The sequence below is a fragment of the Corvus moneduloides genome, chromosome 6, assembly GCF_009650955.1.
Source record: "Corvus moneduloides isolate bCorMon1 chromosome 6, bCorMon1.pri, whole genome shotgun sequence".
Lineage (NCBI taxonomy): Eukaryota > Metazoa > Chordata > Aves > Passeriformes > Corvidae > Corvus > Corvus moneduloides.
Genome location: NC_045481.1, coordinates 33698899 through 33713586, shown reverse-complemented (window position 1 = coordinate 33713586; position 14688 = coordinate 33698899). Strand labels below are relative to the sequence as shown.

Genomic DNA, 14688 nt, shown 5'->3' with positions numbered 1-14688 from the left:
TCTAGGATCCTCTGTTAGGTCTCCAGGCTTGCATTTAGTATTTTACCACATAAAACACACATTGTGGGTTGTGGGCATGATAAGCAGTGTAATAATTTTTTATTGACCTGAAACTGAGTGTTGTATTTGTTAAAGCAGCATAAACTGAGATGAAGAATCTGGGGACATGGCCCAAACTATTTACAAATATGCTGTTGTTTTAATTGGCCAATTGAAAATAAATCCCCAAAGCCTGGCAGTTTATACAGATGTGTCTCCTTACAACAAATATCTGGCTGAAATCATGTTCCACTCTTAGACCAGTACCATAATTCCTTTGGCAGTTGTATCCTCAGTGGTTGCTCTTTTGTTATATTTACTATGGTAAATGCTGTAGACAGCATTCCCCAGCCTGTGTCTTTTTGCATGACTCATAAACACACTAGTTATCAGTATGGGAATTCATGGAATGTTCTACTGCATTAAAAACCCCATAGTATTGTTGCACTATAAACTATAATGTTGTCTTAGGTGGAATATGGGGATTTGGATCGACCAGGATCTTCAAGTCCTGGGGGAACATCAAAATTGAAAATGCAGCATCTTCTCCACCAGGTTTTAGATAAATTCTACCCTAAACACTACAAGCAGAATATTACTCCTGAACAGCTCAGGTAAATTGTTGGTTCTTGAATACTTTGCACTGAAATCAGCTTTTACTTGCCAAATTGTCTTTACATTTAAGAAGTTTCAAGGAGTCCTGTCAAGCTTATTTGATGTAGAAACTCAAACAAAACAAAAGTGTCAGGAAAAGGTTCCCTTAAAAGAAAAAACAATATAAAAAGAGCCAAATCACCAACTAATTTTGCCATAGACAAGAAGTTTAAGCCTTTCACTTCCAAGTTAGGCATCTCAGTTTCAACAAACTTAACCCAAGCCTAGGATGAATTCTCTTTCTAAGTTTTTGTTTTATGCTTCCCCCAAGTGTCAGTTGGATCCAGATGCCTAACATTTGCAATGAGTCATAAAGCCAGCTCGTATGGGTTGCTTCAGGCCATGCAGGGATTCTGGTAGGACATATTTTGGCAGGGTTTTTTGATGTTCTGACTTGGAAATTCTCACACACAATGCAGAGAGCTCAAGTACAAAATTCACATGTTGCCACAGATCTCAGATCTATCTGATTTAAAGTGAGAGAATGGCCTTCCTACAGATCCTAAGCTATTTAGGGATGCAGTGGTGGAACTAACACAGTTACCTCCTTTTGGAAGCAAATTCCATCTGGATGTAGCCAGGTAGCTGCCAAACCATCCCTAGTGAGCCAAATCAAGAGTGAGCTAATATATATTGCCACTCCATGTAGAGCATACTACAGGCAAGGTATGAGGAAGGTGAGAAAGTCTGTGGAAGTAGAGAAAAGCTAAAATAAACTCAGGTTGTACAGCCAATAGTGCTAACAGCCCTGTCCGTGAGTGCTGTGTAGAACAGCCCTTTTGGAGTAAAGAGGTACATTTATTAACTGCTCTGATTTTACACATCTTTGCTTGGAAGACATTACTAAATAATACTGTTTTGTGTCTTGGATTCCTCAGGCAACTGACAGACAGGCTGGCGACGAAGTGGATGGTGCTGCAGGGATGCTCTCCTTCAGAATGCATTCGAATTTATTTGACGGTGGCCCGGAAATGGCCTCTCTTTGGAACCAAAATATTTGCTGCTAAGGTAACTGGAGCACACTTTATTCTGTTGCCAAGAGTGAATTATCTGAGCAGAGACACACCTACAGTCTCTGGTAACACAGGTTGAAAATGATTCTACTTCAGAAAGGGAAAAAAGCTAACAATACTCTGTTCTGGACAAACAGCCCTGGTACCATATGGGTTGAAGAAGAAGGAAGACAAGTATATTCTTACCAGTAGGGGCTGCTAGTGTTCAGTAAATAAATACTGAAGGTTCCCTGGCTGCGTCAATTTATCATCATCCAGAGTTCTACCTGTCCTTACAAGCCTTGCCAAAGCTTTGTCAGGCAGGAATTTCCCTGGGCATCAAGGCTGTAATGATAGTTTAAAAAATAAGATTTACATACCGCAGTGGGGGAGGAAGGGAAGAGCCCCCCTAAGTCACACCTGGCAGCTGATGCCAGCTGTAAGAAGAATGGGTACTTCAGTCCTGTTCTCTGCTTGACACAGAGCTGGATAATTTCCTTGCCACATGAGAGAGGCAAGCATTGCTAATGTCCTGTTGCAGAAACAAAACCAAAAGTACACACTGGGTAAGCTGCCAGCCCACAGGCATCAGTGGGAGAGCAAAGAACAGCTGGAGGGAGTGGTTCTCCCAATAGCTTGTACCATCCCTCACCCCATTCCAGGCTTGAGCTGTGTACCTATTGCCCATGCCTGAACAAATGTCTTAGCACACAGTGGCTGTCTGAGAAATCTTGTTTTGGCATTAACCATCTTCCCCATCCCAGCAGACATTTCTGCTGCTGAAAGCTTGAGGGAGGTCTTCTTCATGGTTACATGTCTTGCTTTGAAGACAGAGCTGCTCTGGTTACAGAAAAAAAGTCTAATGATGAAAGGAACCTCTTGAGTAAATATACAAGAAGTTTTCAATAGACAGGTATTTCCACTGTCCGGACTAAAAGAGGTTACTGTCCGAAGAGGTTACTTGTCGCGACGGAGGGAAGGCCCGGACGCTCAATATGAGTGATCAGCAAGCTTCCGTTTATTGATCAGTCGTGGATTACAGATATAGTGTGACTAATGAGGCTTATGCATATTCCAAAAGGCGCAAGCTGAGTGGTTTACGGCACTGCCGCCGACCCCTCCCTCTAGTTCTACCTTTGTGGTCAGCAAGTTCCTCTTTCCCATGCCTAAGTTCCTCTTTTTCCCATGCCCCGACCACAAGCTGTCTATTGTTAACTGTACTGCTCACCAAGGCCAGCATGTCCCCGCTGTATCAGCTTAAGGCCTTGATCAGCTGCAGAGGATCTATGCATCCTTTGTCACGTAGCTCAGCTATTATACAAGATGAGTGCGATATTCTGCTAAATCATGCTCTGTAAGCTGCAAAGGGTCTACGTGTCCTCGGTCATGTAGCCAATTCTCTACAGTTACTGACGCTGAAGAATCAGAATATAGAATAGGTCTACCCACAGGTGAAATAATGTTGGTATTTCTGATGATTAACGTATTTTATAACTTTTCAGCAGTTAAACAGCAAAGCCTGTGGCATTAGCCATGTAATAGCAGATTCCCAGGGAAGATTTTATGTCATTAGCCATAACAAGTCATCTTCAACGACAATTGATGCACATTTGTGGTAAGATTCTGTAAGAAACAAAATGTCATTGATGTGATGGTACTGGGTGCACTGGTATAGAAACCAGCAGGTTTCACTGCCTTCCTGACTGATAGGAGCAGTATAAACACATGTGCTGAGCAGAGCTGCCATGTTGTTGCTCTGTCCTAGCATTCCTTCAGTTTTAACCGCACTGATGGAATCTAATTAATTTCAAAGCCTTTGTTATCTTTGTATCTCTTGTGCCACTTCTCCAAAAAGTGTATGTAAATCTGAAAATATTATTCAAAATTTTGGGAAAAACTCTCTTAAAAATCACACCAGGTCACACCAGTAAGCCTTTAGGATTTTTTCTCATCTTCACTTTATCCTTAAATCTCAACATTTTTATCAAAAACATCATTCTATGGTGGTCAGGAAATACCTGAATTAATAATTTTCTTTCTCTCTAGCCTATTTTGCCTTCCTCATTGGAAGACTGTCCAGTCTGGATAGCTGTGAATGAAGATGGTATCAGCATACTGGATTATAACACAATGGTATGTTGAGGAGCACTGTTTAACATAAATACCTTACCTACCACAGAAGGAGATTCCCCTGAGTCCACTGAAAGTCACTAACAGTTTGTCTTTAACATCAAATGGATCCAGAAGTTAGTTTGTAAAAGTCAGAAATAAGGGAAGTCAGTGTTATGTTTGAACACTCCATAGACAAAGAAAAATTACAGCTGCAGTGTAAGGTAGGGCAGCAAACATGTTCATACATCTTGCAAAATCTCAGTGGTCTGTGCTTTACTAACACCATCTGGGCTATAACAAAATCTGTACAATGAAGCAGTGAGGCATTGAGCAAACCAGGAGAAAACTAGAAATGTAATTCTCACTTGAGTTTTCTCTGCCAGCTGTTACCTATAGAGCCACCCTATCTACTGCCCTTTACTGCTGGACACCTGGTGTTCTTGCAGGGTGTAGCAATATAAACTAATATATTAGTTTAAGGTGGAAATTTGGAGTTTTTTACAGAACTATGACTTTTTCAAACTCTCTGTCTGCAGCATTTGAAGGTCTCTTACTCATACTCCTCTGTGCTGACCTTTGGAGGCTGTCGAGATGACTTCATGATTGTAGTCAGTCAAATGAAAGAAAGAAGTTCTGGAAAAAATAGCACTGAAAAACTCCTCTTCACAATGGCAATTCCAAAGGTAATTACAAATGAAAAGTGAGTTTCTTTCCAGCTGGCAGCATCAGGGCTAGGTGTTTTGTACAAGCCCTGGGGACTGGTACTTGTGGGTGCTGCACTAGCTATATATGTTCAACAAATCCTTGGTAAGCTGGAACCTTTGAACAAGAGACTTACTCTACCTAACTCTTAAAGACAGCTTTGTTTTAAAATTTCATGGGAAAAAGCCAAAAGCTATGCAGTCAATAGATTCTAAAAATCAAAGGGCATTCTTACCTCTAACTGGCCTACAGTTAATAATTTTCTCTTTTCCCCAGATTGTTGAAGCAACACTTCTGATTGCCAGCTACATTAACTATCGTTCGAGTCCTTCACTGCTGTCTTCCACACAGCCCTCACGAAGCAGAACACCTGCTAAGAAGCCCTGGGAGACTGAAAATCGGTGCTTTTTTCCTTCCATGCCCCGAAGCACTAAGGGGCCCACCCTGCTCTGAGGGCTTGTTCCAAATGAGCTGATTTTGTTGGTTATATACCACATATTAATGCAGGCTCTGATTTTTTTTCCATAATAATAGACAAAGTTCCTTAGAGGTAGCGGCAGTATACTTTCTCTTAACAAAGAAGTTGATTTGGGGGACTGTGCAGGAGTTTTCTTTCTATGACACATTCCATCCAAAATACCATTCCTCAGGTCATTTGCCTGCACAGTGCTCCAGTCATTACATCTGCGCTCATTCTTCCATCTCCTACTGTACTGCCTTGCTTTACAAGCACATACATTTTCTTCGATCCCTCCCATTTTCAGCTTTCAAAAGACAGAAACTTTCATGTCCTTGCTCAGACATGAAAGAAAGACATTGCTGAGAAGGAAGAGGAATTAAACTCACGAGAGTAATTCTGATGCAAGTCAGGGGTGATTTCAGATCTGAAATAGTGAGTATAGGATTAGAGTTCAGTGGTACTTAAGAGTATTTTCAACTTTAAATAAAGGTGGAAACCTAGGGTCTTTGCACGTTGCATAATCAGAACAACTGGGACTGGAACAGTGTCAGAGGATGCCCTGGCTCCTACAGGACCAATGCATTTCAGAAACTGATGCTGTTCTATGCAATAGATGAGCATTAGATCGCTGCTGCAGGGCAGGGCTCAGTGTGTCACATGCTCCGCTGGCAGGCAAGCACTTTCAAAGACTTTCTGATAACCACTGTTGCAGATGTGTTTGGAACTGCACATTATCTCAGACAAAGGAAGACAAGGCAAGCAAATTTTGTGCTTTTTCTATCTTTCAGCAACTAGGACAGATCTTCCCAGACAAGCTCTGCCATTCTGACTTGACAGAAGCTGCCTCTTTCAAACTCCTGCTTCCTTCCTGTACCATTAGCAAGGAGGAGGTAGTCAGCAAATGTGTACTCATGTTCTTCTGACTTTCCTAAAGAATGTTGGTAGGTTTGATTTTTTTTGATATGTTTCAAAGGGACTTCATTATGAGAAGGTTATTGAATTTTAAACAAATAAAAGAAAAATAGTGATTCTTCATAAAAAATCTAAATCTACTTAGTTTAAGTTCAGCTATTTTGATAAGCATTCTAAAAAAGCTAAGAAAGAGTAACTGCACTTTGAAAAGTACCATGTCCAACTTCATAATAATTACGCATTCATGGGCAACTTTCCCACATTAAAAGAGTGTGGATCCAACCACTAGACCGAAGTCAGTAACAGCAAACCAAAGTTATTTGCAAATAAACAAACCAACCATACCAGTGTTTTTACTCCCTAGTACCTGCCACTAACCTAATGCACATGGGGAGCTGATACATCAAGAAGCTTTAGTTTCATGGTTATGGTGGGTGCAAAACCACAAACTAAAAGAGAAGAGCAGGGGACAGACAAAAATTGTTCTAAGCAATCCCTCATCAGCATCTTTGTAATATGAAACAAGAAAACCCAAACAACCAAACAAAACAAACCCAACCCCAAAATACCCCATGGTGAGTTAAAGAAACAGTATGGCAGACCTAAGACAGGAAAAGATTGTATGAACTGTGGCCTGATTTGCACATACTGTAATGTACCCCCTTGCTATGAATTTAAGGACCATCCCTTGAAGGTACAGAAAAGGGTAGAAGCTTTCTGAGCTGAAAATAACTTTAAGAAGGTATTTAGTCATTTCTGTTTTCCCTTAGGTACTTTCCAGTGACTATATATCCTGATAGTAGTTTGTATTTCCTCTCTCTCACACAATTACCTTAGTATAGCTATGTCAGTTTGAATACACAAAGTGTTACACCTCCTCACTCTATCACCTGTGCCTGACAATTTCTCCTGTATCTGAAGGTCTGTTTGACAGTTTGCTTCTGGTATCCCACCAGTAACAAAGCTGCTTCAGAATAGGCTGAAGCCATCACCAGTGCTGGGGATGCTCAAAGCATAGAAGTCTCCAGTTCACAGGCTGTATACTTCCTTACAGTACTAACACTCATCTCCACAGAGACTTGAGGAGACTTGAACCAGGGCAAACAGGAAGCAGAGATGTTAAAGAAACAGGAGCTCTCCTGAAGCTCATTATTTTCTGCCACAATAGCACTTTAAATTGAGAAGCATGATACACAGAACTTTCTTCCTTGTTTCTTAAAAATATTCACCAGTACTTGAGTGTTTCAGGGACCACCCCACTCTGATGGATGCACATACCCCTCCTATTTATAGCTTACCTGTCTTCAAACACCCCACCCTGTGTAGATACCTACTTTGTATGATTCTTTCATAGAGAAAATAATTGTTTATTTTAATCAATGCTTTTGGCAATGACTGTTAATGCAGCATAGAATGAGATGACAAAAGCCTTTGTGTTCCTAACTGATGTGTGTATGTAAAAGGCTGTCTGGACGATACTGTGAGATTTCTGTTTGTTCTTAATAAAATGCAGCTCGTGAATTAATAACCATGAATTAAATGTGTATTATCACCAGAATGAAAGAAACTATTTTAAAAGCCAAAATATTCTTGATGTAAACAAAAATGAACATACATTGTGTTTGGTATCCAGGCACAAACCTGCCCTAGACTGATTCCTTGTGTCTCCTGCTGATCTTCTCTCAGCTTAAGTGGATGACTATACCATGGGCACAGGATGTACACTCCTTCAAAAGAGTGCTAAAACAATCTTTCACACTTCTTACTGTGACAGCTTCTTGGTAATTTCTTCAGTGCACATTCTGACGACTTAATGGGATTTTTACAGCAGTCAGCATTCCCAGCATTCTTGACCCCACAGCTCTGTCCACTCTGCTGAGACATCTTTTCTTTTCTGACACAAAAGGCAGTGGCACATCCCCAAGCTGCTGCCTTTCACTTGGACAATGAGAATACTTCCTGTGACATAAGCTAACCTCTATCTTTCAAACTTTGTGGCACCATGGAAAAAAACCCACAAATCCCCTTATTGCATGATGGTATGGTGCCAAGTGTTCATTTACAGATTTTGTGGACAATCACAGTACAGCACTGTATGCAAAATAAGCATGGATCCAGGCTCCTGCTGACTTGAGTGTTTTGCTCTTGTTTTGACACTTCAGTCGCCTCATTTATATTACTAAGGAATCATGGAATATAAAGAGAGAAAAATACTGGGTGTTACAGTAACTTGTAGCTTATCAACAAATAAGAATTTCCCAACCTTAAGTTACTACCAAGAGCAGAGATCAATAAAACTTTATTCACATTGTCATTACCATCATTTTCAACAACACATATGCCTCATACTCTCAGAGTAACTGATGCGGCCTTTTAAATGCCACATCTTTTCCATGTCCTGTGTCAATAGGCCCTGCCCCATTCAGCAATGGGTTCACATTTTCCCATATTCCTTTTGCTACTTAAGTACTTACTTGAAACCATTCTTGTTGCCTTTGACATCCCTCAACTGATTTATCTCCAGCTGGGCTTTAGCTTTTCTACCTACATCTCCAACGGTGTAGCTGTATTCCTCCCAAGTTACCTGTCTCTAATTCCACCTTCTATCTACTTCCTTTTTGTGTTCGAGTTTTGCCAGGAGCAGCTTGCTCATCCATGCAGGCTTCCTGGCATTTCTACTTCACTTCCTGCTCATTGGGATGGATCGTTCTTGAGCTTAGAATAAATGATCCTTGACTATCAATCAGCTTTCTTGGACCCCTCTTCCCTCTAGGGCCCCATCCCATGGGATTCTTTCAAAGCAGATCCCTGAAGAGGTCAGTCTTTAGATCTCTTATGTTTATTTCATTAAACATAACTGAATGCAACAGTTTAATTTTCTGGTTTTGTCTTTCTGAAATTTTCCTGGGATCAGGAAGTTACCACCTGAGCCTGCACATCTGCTTTGGTATTTAGAGTGTAATTTTCAAACAAAGGGTTAAATAAAACCCAAAGAATGCATACTTATGGCAGTCCAGCCAAGGTTATTTTATAATTTTAGCATAATTTTCAGATGCATGAAAGAGTAAAAAATTGATGCATTTTCATGTCTCCCTTTGCCCTATTTCCCCATAATTATTTTCTGGACAGGCAAGAAAAAACCTTTTCTGTCTGAGCCTAAAAAGTTCTGCTCATGGGGCAGTTTTGCTTGCTTTTCCATGTGTCCCTCTGAGTCCTGCTGAAAGTTTGCTGCCTTTTTTTCAGCTGTTTTATTCCACTTCATTGTGGAGCTGTCTTCCTCTGCTCCAGGATCTCTTGACAACTTCTGTACACTTCTATCAAGCAGTCCAGACGTGGCTTGGAGCTCTAGAACGCAAACAACAGAGAATCAGGCTCTGCACTGGCCGTGAAACAGGTGGAAAGCTTGTAATTTCCCACTAGTGATACAGGCAGAGATAGGACTGGGGAGAGTTGACACCAAGCTATCAGGAGGGTGTATCTGTCAGGAATGCAACAGCCAGATACCTGTAACTGATCAGCTTCCTCACATAGTCTGTGGTGAATAGATTCCCCTTGTGTGTGTTCATTTAGAAGTAATCCATCAAACTCCAGGTGTCTGATGTGAGCTGGGGACAGAGGAATGCAAAGCCATTCCATAAGCCATACCTGCCCTGTGATGAAAAAATGCCAGTCCCTAAAGCTGTCAGGTCAGGACATGCAGCACCATTCTGCAGCTAGCCTGAATCACCAACGCAGAAATACTCCCCTTTCTCAGCTCACAGTTCACAGTGACAGCCTGGAAGAACATCCACCCCTCCCCACCTATCACCTTGTCTATTAGGCCATGCTCCCTCTAAGGAACAGCAAATTTCCATACACTGATCTGCCATCCTAGAAGATCTCCACTCTGAAAAATCTACCTTCAGGACATGGAATTTAGACACCTGACTCTACTGCCAACATAAGGACAACAGAAGGTTAACTGAAAGCATCAATTAATTTTACCCAAACAGCAAATAGTGGTCAATGATCTTTCATCAATTCTAACCTGGGAGCAGATTAAAACCAGCAAGGAGGTGAAAGTTTCTCAGTCCCACAGTCCCTATGATCCTATAACTTTTGAGCTCCCAAAACAGCATTACTGTGTAAAGTCCATCAAATGCCTCCTTGCAAGAGTTGCTTAAGAGAACAAAAGGTCAATTTCAGTGCAAAAGGGCTCCTGGGCTCAGTGATATGGGAAATTGTATTTTTGAAGGTTGACATAACAGAGGAACCCAGTGAAGGAGACACAATAAAGTTATTAATCATTGCTCCTTCAAAACTAAGGAACATACTAACTTGCATGTTAAAATAAGAATTACAGATAGGTACTGAATTTCAAAACAGAACAGTTCCATACCGCCTTTGCTGGTGGAGTCAACTCTACCAGTACTAAGGTATTTTCATGAAAATAAAACTGTTCAGAGTTGATAGAGAAGGAAAAAAAAAAAAAAAAAAGAGAGAAGCAATACAGATGCCAGGCAGACCCCCTGAAGCTGGAAAGGAACGTATCTAACTAATACCAGGTACTTGAATGCAGCTATCTGGAATTTATTAGTTGTTGTTTTCCAACAAATCTACTTTTCCCATTGTCTATATGAGAAATAGCTAATTTATATTACTGTTACTAAACATCTTTACAATTGTGGGACTGAGTTAGCAGCAAGTATCAATGGAATAGCCTATTTATACTCCTAAGTATTTAGCTGAAGACTGACTGTATCCAGTCACAAACTGTATGCAGATTACAAAACAGTCACCAGCAGCAGGTGAATTAAGGACAGAGAGGGCTATACAGCTCAGAAGTCTAAGAATTGAGGTTAACTCTGTACTGCTTACCACCCCTCAAGGATCAGGGCATTGTTGTGTTAGGCACGAACACACACAAAGCAAATCCATTCCGAAAATGGGATTATGAACAGTCAGAACACGTTAGCAAGAGAAGAGAGAGGGGAGACAAGGTAACAGCAACACAAACAAGTTATTATACATTAAGCAAATTGGTCGTGGCTTGTACTGTGATCTTTGTCAGCAGGTCAGGCAGGGGAAGTCATTCCAATGCCAAGGAGGTTTTATGAGAACTTTTGGCACACAGAGTTGAGAGAAAAATCAACTGCAGCACCATGCCAGAGTTATGGTGGTAACCCTGAGCACAGGACTGCACAGAAAGCTCACAAGTCCTCAGTACCCTCTGGGAGCCTAAGACTTTTAGTTCATGCTAACTCCTGGCAGGGTTCAGATTGACACAACTCCATGTTCTTTGAATGGAGAGCAAATGAAAAACCCATCTCTAGTATGTAGTTCTGTGAGACTTCAAATACCACCCACCCTGACAGCCTAGCCAGGGAAAGGCAACTGTCATCATCTACCTGTAGTGGAATAAAGATATGCTTACACAACTGGTGCACACACAGAGACCACAATCTCGATTTCTCCACCACTCAGTCAAACTCACCTGAAAGAGTGGCACAACCTCAGATACTCCCTGAGGATCATCAGGGTCCTGGAGGAGGATACACAGGTAGTAGATAACTTTTTGCTACAAGACAAACAGACAAACATCACTGGAGTATAAAAATGCTACCAAACTGCCTGGAGTTAGCACAGGAACAGGATCTGTTTGAACTCACTGGGCTGAAGGCAAATCCTGCCAGGTCACAGTCAAGTCCACAAATTTGTATTGATAGCTTTCACTCAATAAGGAAATAATTTTACCTGTTTTTTTTCTATTAAGTTTTTAACCTGAAAAGAACACATACATGCTGAAAGGGTAAGGTCTGCTTTTCTACAGGAGCTTTGCAAAAAACCCTGGCAATAGGAGAAATCACCATTTGTGTTGTCTTAGCTTCTCATCTCCACCTTGACTACATATGGAGCTGGGCATCAGGATTTGTAAGAACAGCATAACACAAAGAACTAAACCCACTAGCTCAAAGTCAGGGGCATTACCTAAGGAATGGATTTGGCCTTTTCAGGTTATTTGTTCCATTTGAGTTCTCCTTTAAAGGAGAGAGGTGAGAGACTCAGGAGAAAAATCTGAAATAAAGCTCCTGATGTCAGTAAAGCTACGGATGGGGCTGTGTTTAATTGCTCTGGTAAATCATGCTCATGAAAATACACTGGATGTGAGTGTGCCCACAGACACAGGAATACAGACTGTGTATGATTACCATATGGATGGCTTCATTGATAACCACATCCTTCACTTGACCCATCTCAATGAAGGTTGTGCTCTCTTTCCCTGAGGCATAGGACGAAGTCACCTGAATGCCGAGGGAGCCGATGACCAACAGGGATTCCTGGTCAATCTTCACGAAGTGCAGGTATATGATGAGGCCAATCAGTGTGATGAAGATGGCAGCAGAAAGCACCATGCTGTTCTGTAATGCAACCAAGCAAAGGCAGAGCTCTGGTCTTACCATTACTTTAACACGGCTTTAGAGAAAGTAAAATTGCACAGCAAATTGTATATTAAAGCTACACTTGCAAAGCATTTTTACTTAGGTAGAGTCCTTTTATTCACCTGGCTGGCTGATACATATGTAGTGAGATTTAAATCCGTCTTTGCAGTATGGACTAAAAGAATTGGGAACCAAAACTGAAAACTGCAAGAAAATTCTATTCCCTTCCAAGTTCAGTGCAGAAATCTCAACCCAAACAAGCCAGTTATATCAATGACAGTGTACTATACCAGCTTCTATAAAGATGATGTCACTGACAAAGAAGCGTTGTGAAATGTTTACTAGAACCAAGCATGGATTCTCAGAGCGGAAGAACCCTCCCTCAGGATAAACACTGGCCTGGTGGTTTTCCTATTACAAACTGCCAGTCTAAACTTGTTCAGACCTCACCGTCTTCTTGCCTTAAATACCAATCCAAAGAAAATTTGCTTTCTCCTGTACTTTGCTTAAGGACCAATGTATTTTGCATGCTGCAATCCTGGGGTTGCTGTTACATTTTAATATATAACTGATGAAACTATAGTCACCAGTAAGTCATCTGAAGACCTGGTAATAAAATAAATTCTAAAGGTCCACAACCTACAACCTATTTCTGGGACATGTTTTAGAGAACTCCAGGCCACATACCCATGAATCAAAGTTATAACTGACACCTCCTAGAGAGCCAGAACTACACAGCCCTACCACTCAAGCTGGGCCCCGTACCACCATGTGAGCTGAAGAAGCCATGGCTTCAGAAAGTATACAGGACTTCTCCAAAAGTTTCTTATCAAGAAAAAACAAAAAAAAAACAGTCATGAAGCACAGACACTGAAATCCACAGAAAGAGAGAGTCACTTTCAAACCTGATTTCCTGGCAAAAAAAAGAACTGCAGTCACTTCCATGTAGGCTGCAAGAGCATGTGTAAAGGCAAGCAGGAGGGCAGTGGGTGGTAACCACTGGCTAAGGTGTATGCTTTCATAAAAAATGAAACTCAAACATGACCATCTTTTCCTATCTGACTCCTGAGAACTGACTCATGCTGCAACCTCTATCTTCATTTCTCAGGAAAGATTACTGAAAAACATTGATGCGCAACAGTCAAAGCATGAGTCACAGTGACCAGCTTCTTTGGTCAAGCTACTGACTTCAGTCTGGACATAACTGGTCTGGGTCCAGTTTTTGATAAATCCAAAAGCATTAGTTTTGATATCAGCAGCTTTTGAAATCAGTACTGCAAACAAACATCTTTCTGCCTCAGCTATGAACTGTGATGACATTCATGGTGCAGTGCTCTCTTGAGTCACTCAGAAAAATTCCTTTTGGGGATTAACAATCATTTACCTTCTTCAATTCCTCCTTTATTCCAGATTCTCACAACCCATCTCTTCAAGTGAGCACGTGTTATTTGGACTCACAAGCATGTGCCAGACATCACTCAGCACCCAGACATACATCTACCGTATCTGTCAAGAGGCTACAAACCAACAGAGGCACCCGAGAAGCCACCAGGGGCAAGCAGGTGGCAGCCCGCGGCCCTCAGGCTGGCACAGCTCTCCCTTTGCCACCACACACCCATGAGCTCGGCGTTCCCGGGGCGCGGGGGATGCTCCGGAGTGGCGCTGAGCGCCTTCCCACGGGCTCCGGCCGCCCTCCATGCCCCGCTCGCCGCTAGCCAAGGCTGCTCCGGGGACACGCGCGGCCACCCAGCCCGCGGGACTCCCCTGAGCGCCCCGGCGCGACAGCGGGACGAGGGCTGAGGGGCGCAGCCGGCGCCGGGCCCGAGCGGCGGAGGGCCCGAAGGCGGCGGCGGGGCCGGTACCTCGCTGAGCGCGAAGAGCCCGTAGGCCGCCAGCCAGACGGCGGAGGTGGCGGCGCTGAGCGAGCGCAGCTGCAGGCGGGGGCCGCGCACCGCCAGCTCCCGGCAGGACGCGCTGTGCTGGCGGCGCCGCAGCGCGATCAGCGCCCCCGAGGCCGAGCGGAACCCGCGCTCCTCCGCCATGCCGGGCAGGCGGGGCCCGTCCCGCCGGGCGCCCCTCCCTCCCGGCCCCCGGCGGGAGGAGCCTGAGCCGCGGGGAGGCTCCGCAGGCACTGCCCGCTCCCTCCTGGCCGCCTGCTGGGCCATGCCGGCGCCCGCTCTGTCCCCAGGGCGCTGCTGCTGCTCGGTTGTCTCGCTTGGTTGTACCTCGCCAGGCGTCTTTCCTTAATCCCGATGACATCAGCGGTTTCTACCGTTAGCACATGTTGATAATTCATTGCTTGCTTCCTCTGTTTATGGAGTATCAGTTTTAAAAGGCACAGGGTTTAGTGGTGCTGTATGTGTCTCTTGCCGTGATGAAGAGACAGGTTTTCATAGAA

At 42.9% G+C, this 14688-nt stretch overlaps 2 protein-coding genes across 5 annotated transcripts in view; one reads left to right on the top strand and one right to left on the bottom strand.

Annotated features, from left to right (window-relative positions):
• Window positions 1-7406, top strand: part of PLEKHH1 (pleckstrin homology, MyTH4 and FERM domain containing H1) — a 50662-nt gene extending 43256 nt beyond the window's left edge. For 3 of the 4 annotated variants that reach the window (XM_032112119.1, XM_032112120.1, XM_032112118.1), the window contains 5 exons: window positions 511-653; window positions 1572-1701; window positions 3732-3818; window positions 4334-4480; window positions 4776-7406. In XM_032112119.1, coding sequence (XP_031968010.1) covers window positions 511-653; window positions 1572-1701; window positions 3732-3818; window positions 4334-4480; window positions 4776-4952 — 684 coding nt within the window. In that variant the 3' untranslated portion in view covers window positions 4953-7406. Of the gene's footprint in view, window positions 1-510; window positions 654-1571; window positions 1702-3731; window positions 3819-4333; window positions 4481-4775 lie in introns of those variants that run through there. The other variant, XR_004240800.1, reaches the window with a different exon arrangement.
• Window positions 7407-8140: 734 nt separating this feature from the next.
• PIGH (phosphatidylinositol glycan anchor biosynthesis class H) lies at window positions 8141-14347 on the bottom strand. The gene is made up of 4 exons (XM_032112121.1): window positions 14153-14347; window positions 12060-12269; window positions 11345-11428; window positions 8141-9216 (listed from the first exon to the last, which is right to left on the bottom strand). The coding sequence occupies exons 1-4, from the start codon at window positions 14330-14332 to the stop codon at window positions 9130-9132; spliced, it is 561 nt and encodes a 186-aa protein (XP_031968012.1). The 5' UTR covers window positions 14333-14347; the 3' UTR covers window positions 8141-9129.
• Window positions 14348-14688: the final 341 nt, after the last annotated feature.